The sequence below is a fragment of the Nerophis ophidion genome, linkage group LG02 (genome assembly GCF_033978795.1).
Source record: "Nerophis ophidion isolate RoL-2023_Sa linkage group LG02, RoL_Noph_v1.0, whole genome shotgun sequence".
Classification (NCBI taxonomy): domain Eukaryota; kingdom Metazoa; phylum Chordata; class Actinopteri; order Syngnathiformes; family Syngnathidae; genus Nerophis; species Nerophis ophidion.
In genome coordinates this window covers 54,990,094-55,008,188 of record NC_084612.1, presented here as the reverse complement: position 1 = coordinate 55,008,188, position 18,095 = coordinate 54,990,094, and the positions used below count along the sequence as shown (strand labels likewise).

Below are 18,095 nucleotides of genomic sequence, written 5' to 3'. Positions count from 1 at the left end.
GTCAAACAAAACTATGTTTTTTTATGGCAAACACACAAAATATGCAAAATCTTCCACCAAAAATATTTTTCAAAGTGGAATATTTGATGTGACGTAATCGGGGTTGAGGTGGGGGGGACTGTATTGTAGCTCCTGGAAGAGTCAGTATTGCAAGGAGTTCTGGGTATTTGTGCTGTTGTGTTTATGCTGTGTTACGGTGCGTATGTTCTCCCGAAATGTGTTTGGTGTTGGTTTACATTGTGGCGCATATTTGTAACAGTGTTAAAGTTGTTTATGCAGGCACCCTCAGTGTGACCTGTATGGCTGTTGACCAATTATGCCTTGATTCACAATCAATCGACTACCTCCTCCTCTTGCTCTCACTGCCTATACCCCTCCCTCACCTATATTGCTACGTACGCACACCTTCACAGTTTGTTTAGCTTTAAACCCCTCTTAACCCTGTACGTACATTGAAAATACACGCAACCATTGACACAAAACGCCGGATATTTGAGGGATTTAAGAAACCCCGCCCGGACACCGCAGACATGTCCGGGGAAAAGAGGTTGTATGGTGGGTCTATACTATAAGACAATAGCATGCTACTGTTTCAAGGATCTATTGCAGAGACCTCAACAAAAAAGTCTCCTGTATGACAAAAGTGTGCTATTGTTTTTAGGAACCAACTGCAAACACATCAGCTAAAGATCTCCTATATGTCAAGAGTACTCTGCTGTTTAAGGCCCTACTGCAAAAATGCCAGTCAAAGATTCTCTGTATGGCAGCTGTTGTCACGCACCACGTGACAACATCTTCCGTGGTGCCTTGTCCTTCTTCTCCTTTTCTTCATTTTCATACTCATCCTTGGATGACTTTTCTTCTTCTTTGTCAGATGGACAGCTGATGTGAAGCTGAATGATATCCTGGGAAAAATACAGCATTTAGCAAAAACACAGATGTGGCATTCGGAGCACGTCATGTTACAGGATATAAGAAAGAGTACCGATTCTGGAGGGCCATCATTGCCGAACAGCCCAGCAGATTCCTCACACACTGCCAGACTTCTTACCAACTTCAGTTTTGCGTTAGACTGAAACGGAATGAAAACAAAAACAATTTAAATGAAAAAGGCTGCATTTATTTATACATGTGTCTTAAGCAGGTGTGTGATGAGATCTTGTGGGATTAAAACGTGACAATATTTGTCATTTGGACTTAAAAAGTTGTCTCTCGAGACCTACGTTTTTCTTTTTTAATAGTCAAAAAGCAGCCTGGCTAGCTGTGTGCAAGGAAAAAGGGCCGCACATGAAGTGTTTTCTGCACCCATCAAAGAGAGAGCTAGCCTTTTCTACGCCATGGCATGGCTCTCTTTCAGTTATGCCGATTCTATATCCAAACAGAAGTAAACTCAACCGGCAATGATGCACGGAAAGACATGACAGAAACGCAAACGGGACAAACTTGATTGCTTCCCCCAGCAGTGAGACGACACTGCGGCAACCCAGAGATAAAACAAGACATGAATAATTGATCCACTTGACAGCTGCAATATCAGCGATGCAAAAGACTCTTGCAAAACCCAAATTTATACAGTGGAACCTAGATTTACAAACCCCTCTTTTTGCAAAAACGTGTTTAAAAACTTTTAGATCAAGCCAAAAATGTCTCCGTGTACGAATACTTCATTAATTGCGTCTCACCTACAGCTATTTTGTGCAACAGGGCGCAGCATTTCTGCAAAGGTGGAGCCCACCACGTCAGTTGCTGCGCAGTACATACAGTACGTGACTAGACACTTCTCCACACTTTAGCATGTGTGCCTTTTCGCCTTTTGACAAGTTTTGTCCATTTTGCCACTTTAACAGGAGTTCCAAAAAGACAACAGGTCAGCATAAATGAGGAAATCGCTGTGGGGTTAAAAAGAAAAGGACTATTTATGAGGAGAACATTAATGGCGCTCCCAAGTATGGAAGAATCATCGAAAGCAAGTTTTAATATGAAGACACCAAACTTTTCTGGAAAAAGATGCCAAAGCACTCGTTTTACAGCAGAGGAAAAAACTACCTCTCCTTCAACAGCACCTCTTTCAAGAGTACACATGGCCCATTCCCCTTGGCCCCTCTGTCTGCTCCTTTCTCTTTTATGGTGGTTAAAGTTTAGGATGTTATCGTTGTGTGGGGACGGCGTGGCTCGGTTGGTAAAGCGGCCATGTCAGCAACCTACAGGGTTCGTACACCTTTTCCATGACCAAATTCAAGCACTTTCTAAAGGCTTTCAAGATCAATTTTCCAGTTTTTCCAGTACCTTTCAACAGGCGAAAACCAGTGTGAATATATCTATAGCCTTGATGTTTGAGGTCAGCAAATACTGTCTGCAGGAAAAATACGGAAAATCTGCTAAAACCTGAGCCTAACATTGAACAATCAGTAAGTATTAACTGAAAATGAAGCAGTGTGACAATTCAATGTCATTGGTGTTTGCAAACGTGTCTACATTTGTGTTGTTTTTCAAATTTCTTGTTCTTTTTCTTACTTACAGCACTCAATGACATGGAACAGCACGGATTGATTCACATCGTATTTGTGCTTGTAAACGGCATGTCATATAAATACACGCACCTTCAAAATGTCAATTTCACTCATGTATTAAAAAAACTGTTCCACATTAACATAAGGATAATAAATTTAAGGAAAATGTTTTCTTTGTTTCACAAAACCTCAGTCACCTTTCATTAAGCACACCTAACCTTATAACTGTGGCTATGATAACAAATTAAGTTTTAGTTGAGGGAAGTTCTTAACATTATAATTTATCATTGACAAACGCTCGCTTTTTTCCTTTCGTATTAACTGTCTGTAATTAAAGTGTAATCTAGCGCTGATCTCACAGTTTAGGTCTAGCATGTACCAAAGAGTTAGAAAACAAAACTTAAGCCAACGTTAGTTAACTTGTAGGGCTTGTAATCTCTGTGGTTTACCTTTCATATGACTTGAGAGAGCCAACTCTCCCTTTGCTGGATTTCCTTTTTGCATACTTTGCAGAAGGCTTCACGTGGATTTGGTCCACGTTTTATCCAACGTTTTTATTTGTCATTAAATAAGCGGTAGAAAATGGATGGATGTTTTTTCCATCCAATGTTCATTAAAACGACATGGACCGACGCACAACTGTCCTCTTGGGGGCGACACAGAGTCGTATAAACATGCCAACAACCTAATGTAAGGGCTTGTGCAAAGCCAACAGATCAAGCATGTGGCTTTCATTTTTAAGGAAACTTATTTTATTTTTTTCTATTTTATAATTAGCCTATTGAATCAGAGTGAACATTTCCAAACATTAACTAGCACTTCACCCAAAATTCAAGCATTTTTAAACTTTCAAAAAAACATTAAAATCCAAGCATTTTTAAGGTTTTTAAGCACCTGTACGAACCCTGAACCTAAGCATTCCTGGTTCGATCCCCGGCTTCCACCATTCTAGTCACGTCCGTTTGTGAGGGTTCGTGGTTAGGGCCTTACATGGCAGCTCTGCTCATAAGAGTGTGAATGGGTGAATGTGGAAATAAATGATAAATGGGTTGTACTTGTATAGCGCTTTTCTACCTTCAAGGTACTCAAAGCGCTTTGACACTACTTCCACATTTACCCATTCACACACACATTCACACACTGATGGAGGGAGCTGCCATGCAAGGCGCCAACCCACACCCATCAGGAGCAAGGGTGAAGTGTCTTGCTCAGGACACAACGGACGAGGTTGGTTCTAGGTGGGATTTGAACCAGTGACCCTCGGGTTGCGCACGGCCACTCTCCCACTGCGCCACGCCGCCCCTTAATAGTGTCAAAGCAGTACATTGAGGGTAGAAAAGCGCTATACATGTATAACCTATTAATATTTGTTGATCCAGCATCCTGTGTTGTTTGATATGCAGTACTGTATAGCATGTTATATTGTGTTCCATCACTAAAATATGGACTTTTGTCAAGGCCGAAACCCATTATCTATTTTTACATTGTTTCTTGTGGAGAAATGTGGCTCATTATACGAACTTTGTGATTTACGGACCCTGTTTAAGAACCAATTAAGTTTGTAAATTAAGGTTCCACTGCATATACTTTAAGTTGTTGTCATGTTTCAGTCAAAAGCTAGTTAATGCGTAGGTCATGCTTGCAAAGTTAGTCTTCAAAGTGCACCTGCATTGTTTCCTCATCCAGTCATACTGGATATACCTTGTCATAGTAGTTTTCTTAAAAGCAGGGGCACCGTCAGGAACACTGCTACTCATGAAAACACCTGTTGTTTTTAAACTGCTGAAACTTGATAAAACTCAGGGAATGGTGTTCGATGGGGAATGGAGGAGGAGCACATGGCAAACTCAGAGGCTAAATGCGTCAGAGCCCATTTAGCAATTTATAAAGACTCAAAAACAAAAAGAGCATGGTCCACTTAAGACAATGTTAGGACAGTAAATGGATCAATGCTGCAATGAAACACTGATATTATAGTTGAGGCACCGGCTGAATGTTTTGAATCTATGATCAAGAAAATCAGGACTGTTAAAGATATGTTCAAGTAACCTACCTTTGCCCGTTTCCTTTGGCTGTGGTTAGGAGCCCGTTTCTGCAAGGCATAGTAGAATTTTAAGGGGAAGCGTATTAAATACATTCTTTCATGATAATAACTTTTGAATGATGAATGGCCAAAAAATCATTATGGAACCACAGAAGTGTATGAAAAATCTAAATTCACGCTACCTTCCAATCCTTAATCATGCATACTCCATGAGTATGTTTTGTAAGCAAGAGGGCTTGATTATAATGAAAGGTACCCTATTATACAAAATTAATTTTTAATGTCTTATATGAGTGGTGTGTGTCCATTGAGCTTGTTTATGTCCCCATAAAAAGTCTGCGATGTCAAAAAAGAAAAATCCTGAAAAAATAATGATAAAAGGAAATAATCTTAAAAACATTAAAGTAAGGTACATAAATAAAAACATTTCACAATGAAAACACATAAAATGCAAACAATACATAGTGGTTGTGTTTTTTTCATTAACCAAAAGGAGTGGGAAGAAGTGAAAAATATTTACTCCAAACCCTTATTCATAAATAAAATAACTAGCGTTCTTATTATCATTTTATACAATGATCAATTTACCGGTCTTAATAAAATATATTTTCAATAATCTTTTACCCACTTTACACTTTATCTGGCTTCATATGTAATTTGTACTGTTTGTAGTTCCACAATAACTTTACATTTCAATAGTTTTGATTGTAAGAAAAACGTATTTCTGATATACTTATATCCTGCCTTGTGAATGACCCTCATTGATTTTTTCTGCAGGGTGATTAATGGATATAGTGTACATATGGAATTATTGCCCCAAACTTCTGCAGAGTAGTCTAAGTTAGTGGCATTCATAGCTCTGCGTGACAATGTTTTAACCTTCTCTACGTAGTTATTAATCAAATGAAATATTCAGCCTGCTAAATATTTTACAATTGCGGACTATCAATCAGAACAGGTTATAAAATAATATACCATAGCGATTGTAATATTGTGTAGGGACATGTAATTACCCGATGTGGGTTGCAGAGGGCTGTAGCAGATATGCCTGCAGTATTAAACCTAGTCTCAGTGGTAGCCAAGAAAAAGATGAGTTTGTGCAGTATTCCTCTTTGATTATCACCGCTGCCATTACAATACACATAATTTCAATCTGCCAAAAACATTTATTTAGGTAGAAACATCACAGCCTAACACAGTAACAGAATAACAATCGTAATTTAAGACTATTTTTCGTTGTTTTATTGGTTAAACTGGATGAGAAGCGTTGCGCTGTTATTGTGAGGCCGTCAACTGGACGGGTGTGATTGGTATGAGAAAAGACTTCAAATAAAAACTCAGATAAAAGTGACTTGAGACTACTTCTCTACTGTCTTTGTTTCTGCGGACTTGTATTCCATCTTACTAAAGCAGTTCGAGTAACAATTTACATTTTATTCTAAAAAAGCACTTCACTCTAATTCAAACATGGACATGAAGCTTTTCCTCTCTCCAAGCAGCAATGCACGCGCAGCATTCGCACCAAGGTTGTTGTCTCACGGCGATTGAATGTAAAATTGATTTGTCCGGGGAACGACTTGCCGTGGCTTTGGACCTGAGATTTCCATATTGTCCCCATTTCTTTGTGCAGTTCTGCAAGCTATTTTCCAGCCTGTGGCTCACCAATAACTAAATGCCACGACACATTGGGGCGGGATAGCTCGGTTGGTAGAGTGGCTGTGCCAGCAACTTGAGGGTTCCAGGTTCGATAAACGCTTCCGCCTTCCTACTCACTGCCGTTGTGTCCTTGGGCAAGACACTTTACCCACCTGCTCCCCGTGCCACCCACACTGGCTTAAATGTAACTTAGATATTGGGTTTCACTATGTAAAAGCGCTTTGAGTCACTAGAGAAAAGCGCTATATGAATATAATTCACTTCACATGTGCCCAAACTATGGAACGGGCTGAGGGTCAAAAACAATAATCGTGCGTTAAAAAAATCATCACCGGCCTCAATTTGGCCAGGGCGCCGCGCCACTTTCAGATAAATAAAAGGGAAACCTTTTAAAACATATGTTATACTTTGTCATTTATTTTTATTAAAAACGGTCCTGCACTTTAGTTCCTAGCTGTTGTTTTTATATACCCAAATAGGTCACGGACGAGGGTTGAAAAGAAAAGAAGTGAGCGTGGCTAAGGACTAAAGTCTATTTGAAAAAATTCAAAAAACTGTCACACTGACTTTTCCTGTTTTATTGACAGTTTCTTCGCTTTCTGCAGCACTCATTTTACTTTTCCTCCATGCAGAAAATCAATAGCAAGACAGCAAGATCAATCGCTCAATCAAAGTTTACTTATATAGCCCTAAATCATGAGTGTCTCAAAGCCACAAGATGACGGAACCAAACTTGATTAGTTTGTGCCTCACATTGCCCATTTAGCACTTCCTGTTTTACTTGATCACCCGCGTGGGAGTGCCTTGGTTCATGCAACCAATATTGCTTCGTCACTTCCGGTTTCTTCTGAACAAAAAATATAAATTTATTAAAACGTATTGTTTTATTGATATCGATTACTTGTCTACTGCAATATATATTGAAATCGTTATATCGCCTTATTGGAGAGAGTTGTGTGCCATGATATGTTCCTTCTTGCCCACCTGTACATCCTGCGGAGAGCTGTCTTCAAGCTCCAGACCCTCTCCTGTCGCTTCCTTGGGGCCCTGTGACTGAGGGCAGGTCTTGCCTCGACCGCAGGGTTCAATGAGTGGCCCACTCTCTCCCTCCTTCTGGATGTCTGTTGTCAGGCTGACTGACATCTTCTTCTGGGAGAGGGAGAGGGTGGGAGATGGGGAGGGAAGGTTGGGTACAGGACCCAGGCGCTCCTGAATGTAGAAAAAAAAGTCCAAGCCATTTTAGTAAGTCCGTTTTATTTATGAAGCGCTTTTCAAAAACAAAATCACAAAGCGTTGTACAAAATATAGGTAAAGTAAAACAACAATTACATTTAAAACAGGGGCAACATCATAAAAAGGATACACAGTGGATTGAAAATGATAGTTAAAAAGGTGCATTAACTGAAAGCTTTACTAAAAGGAGAAGTTTTCAAATGTTTCTTAAACGTTTCAACACAGTCAAGATCACGGAGGGACCGGTGCAAATTGTTCCAGAGTCTGGGAGCTATAGCCTGGAATGACAGGTCTCCACGGGTTTTTAAATGAGTTTTCGGGATCTTTAGAAGACCCTAGCCTGAAGACCCCGAAAAGCACAGGCATAACAAGTCAGTGATGTACTGAGGGGCCCCACCATGCAACGCACGGAATGTCAGGACTAAAATGTTAAACTCAATGCGGAATTTAACTGGAAGCCAATGAAGACCGGATGAAATGTGGTCTGTTCTGGGTGCACTGGTCAAAAGTCTGGCAGCCGCATTTTTTACAGGCCCAAATCTTTTTAGCGTTGACTTGTTGAAAAGGGTGAAGAGAGAATTGCAGGAGTCAATGCAAGACCAAATGAACACGTGAGTGAGCATTTCAAGTTCCAATTTTGACAACAAATTTCTCACTCTAAAAATATTTCCGAGAAATATAATGGTTACAAGTCAGCATAGTGTGTGCATGGGGATATACCAATATCTACCTGTAGGTGGTATCAGACGTGCAGGTTTTATAGCAAGTGTGGAAGGAAACACCCAGGGGAAGGTGAGGTGACCAACCCACTAAGGTAGCATACTGGGCAGGACTGCAACAGAAGGCAATGTGCAGTCCATAGTAAGCCTTAGCCTTCAGGGTTGGGCTGAAAATGAAAAGAGGTCATTTGATGCATTGTTTGAAAAACAACAGAAGGTGTTATATACTAAACCAACTTTATAATGAGTTGAAATATATTTACAACAAGCAGGTGAACTGAGGAGGGAGCAGCCAGTCAGGGAGAGAGGACAGGGCACACAAAGGGGTCCTTTGGGGCCTCTTGCTTCTCTCCTGGGATCTCAGTTTAGCAACATGGTCAGTCCTTCACTCAGGAGCCCTGGAGAGCGAAAGAGGGAAAGGAAGACACGCATGACGTCATGGTTCACACGGTGGGTGACTCATCTCTGCTGCTGCCACTTCTCCTGTTTGCAGCTTGGAGGACAAACTAGCAGAGGGCTTTCATCCTAGGATTCCTAAATTGAAACAACTTCCAATGAAGGGGCCTTGGCACACTGCAGAAATTGGGTAATACTAAAACAAAGTGCGGCCCAGGGGCTATTTGTGGCCAGCAGATCATTTATCAACGGCCTATGGCACATTCTAAAAAGACTACTACAAAAAAAGGAATAAAGTTGCAAACAGGTGAAATGTAACAAGAACAAGTTGCCTCTAATAACAAAGCTGTAATGCAGACTTTTTTTTCTTTAGAAGCTGTCATTGCGCAAAAAATAATAATGAATCAAAATGATTGTTATGAGTTGACCTATTCAAAGCTCTAAACAGGGCTGCACGTTTTGACATTCTTTGAGGTTTTAAGTTGTGCGATAACGTAACGGCAAGAGACGGACGTTTTTTTCCCCGACCTCACTGGCATTTGAGTAACAGACGCGTTTGCCAAACAGAACTCTTAAGCCTCGCGTTTCTTTTTCTTTGCTTCAAACAGAGAGAAAGAGGTTTCACTCTACACATCGCTCCAAGACCCTGAATGTGTTTATTTAACAATAGAATTAACTCAATGCAGTGAGCCCTCTTTTCTGTCATTCAAAACCTTTGTCCTGGTGGGCGAAGGAGAGATATTGCCAGCTGACCCACACAAGACAGATAGCTTCGCTACTTTTGACTCTCTCGTGAAAAGTTTCGCAACGTATTAAAAATTAAGAAAACATTTTTTTTATTACAAAACCAAATGTCTTGTTGTGGTACTATTTCAGCTAAATTGGATAGGAATTACAAGCCCATCAACACGAACAAAGGAACAAGAATGCCTTAATGGCATGGTTAGATTTAGTTTTTCTAACTTGGAAAAAAAATGCACTTTAGGATGTCCAATATTTTTTTTTGTTACATTTTACTTACAGAAATGAGAGTCCATTTAATGTTTTTGTTTATGTATGTATTTAGGATAAAAATATTTATTTTTCAATTGGGGTATAATGGTAAACAATAATATGGTTACTTGCTTTAATATCACATATGATTGCGTTAGGTTACAAACACGGTATAATTTTTATCGGTTATTTCTTTCGTTTAAGAGCATTATGTAGACAAAAGGTCTGATTCTGTTTGCATAAGGCCAAATGATTTAGAAATTAGGTAATTGCATATTGCTCTAATGCAGTGCTTCTCAAATATTTTTTTCCATTGCCACCACAGGAAAAAAATAATTGTGCATCCCAAGCTGCAAGTACTTCAAATTAAATACTTCACTTTAAAATATTTTAAAAGGAAATGATTGTAAATGTTGTGTTTGCGAGAAATAAACCCAATTTTCCTATGACAAAACACAGCATAAAAAAACATAAAACATAACTATTATTGTATAAATACCTGAAGTTGCTCTACATTAAAAAAAAAATAAGTTACGACTTGTTTAACACTTATGAGTGGGACATTTGGGATACCTGAAAAAAAAACGTTTTTTTTTTTGTTTTTTTAATCAAATTCAATGTTAGTATACATTACTAACGAAGGCGCTAATTACTTCATATCAAATATTTCACTTTGAACATGTTTAGGGGAGCTTGGTGCAAATTTGCATTTTTGCAATACAGTACAGTTCAGTTTATTTCAAAGATGCATACAATACTCTGTAATGCTTCTAATGCGTATTTCCAGTTAGTGTCAGGTCGCTCAAGAGGGTGCTACTGATAACATGTAAACTAGTTCCATGGTCGAGCTGTCGGCGACTAAACTGGCACCCCTATCAAGTGCACTTATTGTGGAGGTTGGCTAGACACCAAGCAGAACAAAAACAATACCAGTAAAAGGGCGGATGAGCAAATAAGTGTCAACGGCCATCAAGCAAATTCCAGTACACCAAACTTTAAGCATGACTACCCCCAGGACCCAAGAAACCCACCTACCAGGAGTAAACTAGTCCTGATGAAAAGTTTGGCAGAAGGAGCTACATAAGGGAGACAACCCCAGGGTTTCCTGCAGCACTTCCTGCAGCACTTTGTTGCTAAGGCGGCCGCCTTAGCAACAAAGAGCCGCTGCCTAAACTAAGGTCTTAACAAGATCTCCAGCCACGTGTGCGCATTTAAAAAACTATCTCTGTCCCCAAGCAAACGCATACACTGAGTGTCATACGCATGCCAAAATACTGGGGGCGCTCTAGCCTAGGACTTAAGACCATTTTAGCCAATCAGAAACATCCAAACAGTAATTTCCAGATGAAGCATATAGTAAAAATAGCAGGTCACGGCAAGAAATAATTATATATGTGGACTCACAGAGAAGAAGAGCTTCCTTTAAGCATCATTTTGGAGTTTAAAGTTAACAAAACTCAACAAAGTGTTGACTGGGAAACTTGCCAGTCCAAGTATGGTGACATCCTTACCCTATTTTGGAACGGTACAGACATCTGAGGAATTTCCTTACCGGAAAGAGGACATCACAAAAACAACTATCAACACTAAAGTGAAAATGATTCGTGGAAAGTACAGACAAGCAGTCGACGCAGATGGAAGAAGTGGTTACGGTAGAGTTGTTTTGCTGTACTTCCAACTATGTAAGCAGATATGGGGCCGTTGTAGATCAACTAAATCCATTCAATTTGGAATAGAAACATCAGATATTGACACAAGCTCTTACAGGAGTTGGGATTCTCCATTCACCCTTGACAGCCTGGTCACAGACAAAGATATGCCGAATGTTGTACAAGAGCAGTAAGATTCCAACGGGAGCAATCCACAATCTTCTGTGGTGAAAGATACTTCAGGTATGTGGGCGCTAACATCATTGCTAAGAAGTAATATTGTTAAAAGGCGGATAGATGGGGCATCAAAACATTTTCTATAGGGACTGCACTGCATTTACTAATGCTCTCAGATGACCACTTTCAACAATGTGGAATCATATTTTGCCCATTTGTTTGAATATGATCATTGTTTGACATCAGTGTGAGAAAAATACTTGCTTTGGAATCAGAAGCCAAGATGGCAAGCATATATTAAAGTAGGGCTGGGCGATATGGCCTTTTTTTAATATCTTGATGGTTTAAGGCCATGTCACGAAACACGATATATATCTGGATATTCTGGATACTTAGCCTTGAATGAACACTTAATGCTTATAATCACACCAGTATGATGATTTTATGTGTCTACATTAAAACATTCTTGCTCATACTACATTTAATATATGTTCATTTTAAACTTTCATACAGAGAAGGAAATCAAAAGTAAGTCAATTGACCAAAACTGTATTTATTAAACAATTAAGCAGTAGCACAAACATTCATGTCATTTCAAAACAGAAAGTGCAAGATTGTCAGAGACATTTTAAAACAAGCTATTAGTGCACTTTTGTGCATGATGTCACTAAGATGACATATCAAAACACTAAATTAAAGTGCACTTCTTATACAGAACGCCACTACAATAGATTAAAACAAATAAAGTGAACTTTTGTGCATGATGTCACACAAGATATTTCAACAAGTGTCAAAAAAATGAGCTGCATAAAAATAAATCAAATCGCGTGATCGTGACCATTTCTTTCATACGGTGTTGATGTGAAAATGGTTGCCTCAGCATTTTGTTGGTGAGGGACCGAAAGGAGATGTTGACATGCGGAGTTTCAAGCACTCTTCATTCTCTAGCAGGTGACTTTTCAAATGATGCTATATATTAGCAGTAATGCTACTTTTTGTAGCAATGCTTTTGCCCGACACATGACAAATTACGGTTGTCTGTTTGACATATTCCCACTTGAAGCCAAACCACCGCCAGACGATGGAACCCTGCTGTTTTTCTTGGGAATCAATCAATCAATGTTTATTTATATAACCCTAAATCACTAGTGTCTCAAAGGGCTGCACAAACCACAACACAAACCACAATGACATCCTCGGTAGAGCCCACATAAGGGCAAGGAAAACTCACGCAAGTGGGACGTTGGTGACAGTGAGAATGATGACTATGAAAACCTTGGAGAGGACCGAAAGAAATGGATGTCGAGCGGGTCTAACATGATACTGTGAAAGTTCAATCCATGGTGGATCCAACACAACCATGAGAGTCCAGTCCAAAGTGGATCCAACACAGTAGCGAGAGTCCCGTCCATAGTGGAGCCAACAGGAAACCATCACAAGCGGAGGCAGATCAGCAGCGCAGAAATGTCCCCAGTCCATACACAGGCGAGCGGTCCATTCTGGGTCCCGACTCTGGACGAGCGGTCCATCCTGTGTCCCGACTCTGGACAGCTAGTACTTCATCCATGGCCACCGGACCGGACCCCCTCCACAAGGGAGAGTGGCAGAGAGGAGAAAAAGAAAAGAAACGGCAGGTCAACTGGTCTAAAAAGGGGGTCTATTTAAAGGCTATAGTATACAAATGAGTTTTAAGGTGAGACTTAAATGCTTCTACTGAGGTAGCATCTCGAACTGTTACCGGGAGGGCATTCCAGAGTACTGGAGCCCGAACGGAAAACGCTCTATAATCACTAATAAACTGGAGTCCTTTGAACGCAGATTTCTTGCCGAGACATACGGTACAATACAATCGGCAAGATAGGCTGGAGCTAGACCGTGTAGTATTTTATACGTAAGTAGTAAAATCTTAAAGTCACATCTTAAGTGCACAGGAAGCCAGTGCAGGCATAATATGGTCAAACTTTATTGTTCTTGACAAAACTCTAGCAGCCGTATTTTGTACCAACTGTAATCTTTTAATGCCAGACATGAGGAAACCCAAAAATTATACGTTACAGTAATCACGACGAGACGTAACAAACGCATGATCTCGGCGTCGTTAGTGGCCAAAATGGAACGAATTTTAACGATATTACGGAGACGAAAGAAGGCCGTTTTAGTAACATTCTTAATGTGTGACTCAAACGAGAGAGTTTGGTCGAAAATAATACCCAGATTCTTTACCGAGTCGCCTCGTTTAATTTTCAAATGTTAAAGTTGTATTATTAAATAGAGGTCGGTGTCTAGCCGGACCGATAATCAGCATTTCCGTTTTTTTGGTGTTGAGTTGCAAAAAGTTAGCGGGCATCCATTGCTTAATTTCATTAAGACACGCCTGAAGGTGACTACAATCCGGCATGTTGGTCAGCTTTGAGGGGCATGTAGAGTTGGGAGTCATCAGGATAACAGTGAAAGCTAACACCGTATTTGCGTATGATATCACCTAGCGGCAGCATGTAAAGACCCCGTTTCCATAGGAGTTGGGAAATTGTGTTAGATGTAAGTATAAACGGAATACAATAATTTGCAAATCCTTTTCAACCCATATTCAGGTGAATATGCTATATATAATATACAATATGCTATATATAATATTCAAAGACAACATATTTGATGTTCAAACTCATAAACATTTATTTTTTTGCAAATAATCATTAACTTTAGAATTTGATGCCAGCAACACATGACAAAAAAGTTGAGAAATGCTCATCAAACACTTATTTGGAACATAAGTGTGAAGACCAACAAAGAAATCAATGAGAGGTGGCGAGAGCACTTTGAAGAACTACTTAACCAACAAACAATCTATAACAGGGATGTCTTCCTTGCTATACCCCAACAGACCATCAAAATGGACCTAGGAGACTTACCAACCCTGGAAGAAATGAAGAAATCCATCTCACGAATCAAAGCTGGTGAAGCGGCAGGCCCAGACGGAATTCCAATTGAAATATTTAAGCATGGTGGAAACAAACTACAAGAAAATCTACATAAAATTATCCTAAAAATTTGGAGCGTGGAACAAATACCACCAGAGCTTAAGAATGCCAACATTGTGAAGATATATAAAAGAAAGGGTGATAGAGCAGAATGAGGCAATTACGGAGGCAAATCACTACTCAGTACTGCCGGTAAGGTCCTGTCAGGAATCCTCAACACAAGACTCCAGACCATTGCTGAGGACATACTCTCAGAATCTCAATCAGGCTTTAGACCAAACAGAGGGACAGCTGAAATGATATTCTCTGTGAGGCAACTCCAAGAAAAATGCATTGAACAAAATAAACCCCTCTATATGGCGTTTATTGACCTCACAAAAGCATTTGACACTGTCTCCAGGGAACTACTGGCAAGATCAGGATGTCCTCCAAAATTAATCAGTATAGTCTGACTGATGCATGACAATATGACAGCTACAGTATTTGGGAATGGCCATGATTCTGCTCCATTTGAAGTAAAAACTGGAGTAAAACAGGGATGCCTGTTCTCCATCTTTATCTCTGTTGTGATCCACATTGCATATTCACAAATACCAGCTGAGCTATTTCAAATTGCAATTCGGCTTGATAGAAAACTGTTCAACCTGAGGAAATTGTAAGCCAGAACAAAAGTTTCAAGGTCCACAGTGGTAGAATTTCAATATGCCAATGATAATGCAATACCAGCCAAGAGTGCAGAAGATTTGCAAGTAATACTGAATGCATTTAACTATGCATACAGAAAACTTGGACTTAAAATAAATGCAAAGAAAACACAAGTACTCTACCAACCATTGCCAAAGGACATCATCCTGCAACCACCAGCCAGAAAGACAGAAGTAGTGGCTCTTGAAAATGTAGAAAGCTTCACATACCTTGGTAGTATAATGTCTTCAAATGCTAACATTGATGCAGAAGTCAATCACAGAATCAGACAAGCTGCTGCAGCATTTGGAAAACTTAAGACTCGGGTGTTCCAAAATCATGACATTAGACTGAATACAAAAATAAAAGTGTTCAGAGCAATTGTTAAAACAACTTTGCTATATGGTTCAGAGGCATGGACAGCATATCAAAGACATCACAGCACATGAAAGTTTCAAAAGTGATATCTACACCAGATGATGAATATTAAGTGGCAAGATATGAGAACAAACATCAGTGTACTTAAACAGAACATGATTCTCAGTGTTGGGAGTAGAATTGTTAAATACCAACTACAATGGTTGGTGGGCAGAGAAAACGCTACAAGGATCGCTAAAAGAAGACATTGAAACAATGTAAAATAGATACTACATACTGGGAAGACCTAGCAAAAGACAGAATATAATGGAGAGCTGCAGTCAGTGAAGGAGTGACAAAGTATGAGGAGAAAAGAGCATCTAAGATACTTGAAAAAAGGAGGAGACTGGAAAGAAGAGTCATACCAAAATGTATATTACCACGTGATCTGATCCGCCCCATATGCGGCAGAAACTTCAAAGCTAGTATTGGCTTTAACAGCCTCTACAGAGCACATCATTCTTAGGGACCATGGACCAATATGTTCTAACAAGAAGAGGAGCCAGCAAGCAAGCAACATATTTCCAGTTGTTTCATTATAGCACGTCCAAAAAGGAGTAAAAAGAAGTAGAGCTTATCTAATCCTGCCCCTTATCACATCATTGCAATTTTATACCAGTTCCTTTATGTAACCGAACAGGGAAAAAATAAATACAAAAATAATTTGGGAATAAGAAAATGGATGGATGGATGAAAGTAAGTAAATAACATTAAAAACAAACTATTTTCTATAAAAAAAAAAAAAAGTTTAAGATGTTTATTATAAACATTCTTTGTACTTTGTGAACATCTTAACATTTAAATCTTCCTGAGGGAACTCTCCTAAAGGAATCAATAAAGCTTGATTTCTTAGTGTAATCCATTCCATCATTTAATTCCACATACTGATATGCTAAAGGTTTTAAGTGTTGTACGTGCATACAAATATTTTATATTAGATTGTCCTCTAAGGTTATATTTTTAAGTAACCGGGTTAACAAAAAGGGCAAAAAACTTGAAAAATGTTCAAATGTAAATGTAAATTAATCTAAAGATTTAAGCATATAAAGAAATTAAAAACATGACCTATTTTCAACAACAACGGGATCAAACTTGAGGTAGTCCTAACGGTTTAACAAAAATCTACAAATTGTATTGGTTTTGAAAATGAAAAATATGAAAATGGCCACCGCAGGCTTTGAGTTCTTTAGTGTGTGGCCCTCAGTGGAAAAGTTTTGGACACCCCTGCCTAACACTACATAAATATGAAACACAGACTCACATAAAGCAAAGAAATCACATAGTATGCAGTATTTGTTCACAATATAATGTATGAAAGCATCATCTAAATATGGTCCGCTACGACTAAGTCTGACCTGAACAAACTGCAACTTGTTCAGAACATAGCAGCTCGACTGGTACTTAAGTGTCCTTTGCGCACTAAAATTTAATATATGCATTCACGCGTGTCCTGGTTATCTGTTGAGCAAAAGATGCTTTGTAGTCTCCTTACGTTATTGAGAACTATCACGTTAGATCAATCACCAGATGACTTTTACAATAAACTCACACGCATAGTCATGACACTAGGAATGCCAGCAATGGCTATTTGGCACTCACTGTTCCCAGGACCAATCTCCTCAAACGTACAGTCATGTAGAGATGTATATCATTCTGAAATGTGTTGCCATCTCACATTAATCTCTCACAAAGTATATCTTCATTCAAGACAGCTTTGAAGATACACCTATTACAGCTGCCCACATGACATGGAGTTTTAATACTGAGCTGCCACCTTACCGTGGTAGAGGAGTTTGCGTGACCCAATGATCCTAGAAGCTATGTTGTCCAGGAGGCTTTCATTCCCCCTGGTAGGGTCTCTCAAGACAAACATGTCCTAGGTGAGGGATCAGACAAAGAGCAGTTCAAAGACTTCAATGGAATTACAACATAATGGACTCCCCCTCGCCCGGATGCGGGTCACCGGGCCCCGCTCTGGAGCCAGGCCCGGAGTTGGGGCACGATGGTGAGCGCCTGGTGGCCGGGCCTGTCCCCATGAGGCCCGGCAGTGCACAGCCTGAAGAGGCAACGTGGGTCACCCCTCCAATGGGCTCACCACTCATGGGAGGGGCCATTGAATTTGGGTGCATTGTGAGCTGGGCGGTAGGCCCAAATGCATTGTGAGGGTCGGCAGGGAACGTCAGGCAGAGTCTCTTGTCAGAGAGAGTTTCAATTCCCACCTCCGGAAGAACTTTGAACATGTCACGAAGGAGATGCTGGACATTGAGTCCGAGTGGATCATGTTTCGCACCTCTATTGTCGAGGCGGCTGATTGGAGCTGTGGCCGCAAGATAGTTGGTGCCTATCGTGGCAGTAATCCTAGAACCCGTTGGTGGACACTGGCGGTGAGGGATGCCGTCAAGCAGAAGAAGGAGTCCTATCGGGTTCTTTTGGCTCATAAGACTCAGGAGGCAGTGGACAGGTACCGACAGGCCAAGCGGTGTGCAGTTTCAGCGGTCGCGGAGGCAAAAACTCGGACATGGGAGGAGTTTGGGGAAGCCATGGAAAACAACTTCCCGCCGTCTTCGAAGCAATTCTGGACCACCATCCGCCGCCTCAGGAAGGGGAGGCAGTGCACTGTCAACAGCGTGTATGGTGCG

At 40.1% G+C, this 18,095-nt stretch overlaps 1 protein-coding gene across 17 annotated transcripts in view; it reads right to left on the bottom strand.

Moving 5' to 3' along the window:
- The window catches only part of LOC133542506 (R3H domain-containing protein 2), a 173,661-nt gene that overhangs the window by 86,755 nt on the left and 68,811 nt on the right, over nt 1–18,095 (bottom strand). For 16 of the 17 annotated variants that reach the window (XM_061886724.1, XM_061886764.1, XM_061886779.1 and 13 more), the window contains 6 exons: nt 8,426–8,560; nt 8,174–8,329; nt 7,195–7,419; nt 4,564–4,602; nt 986–1,072; nt 782–905 (listed from right to left, as the gene is read on the bottom strand). In XM_061886724.1, the coding sequence (XP_061742708.1) occupies nt 782–905; nt 986–1,072; nt 4,564–4,602; nt 7,195–7,353 (409 nt within the window). In that variant the 5' untranslated portion in view covers nt 7,354–7,419; nt 8,174–8,329; nt 8,426–8,560. Of the gene's footprint in view, nt 1–781; nt 906–985; nt 1,073–4,563; nt 4,603–7,194; nt 7,424–8,173; nt 8,330–8,425; nt 8,561–18,095 lie in introns of all 17 variants that reach the window. The other variant, XM_061886716.1, reaches the window with a different exon arrangement.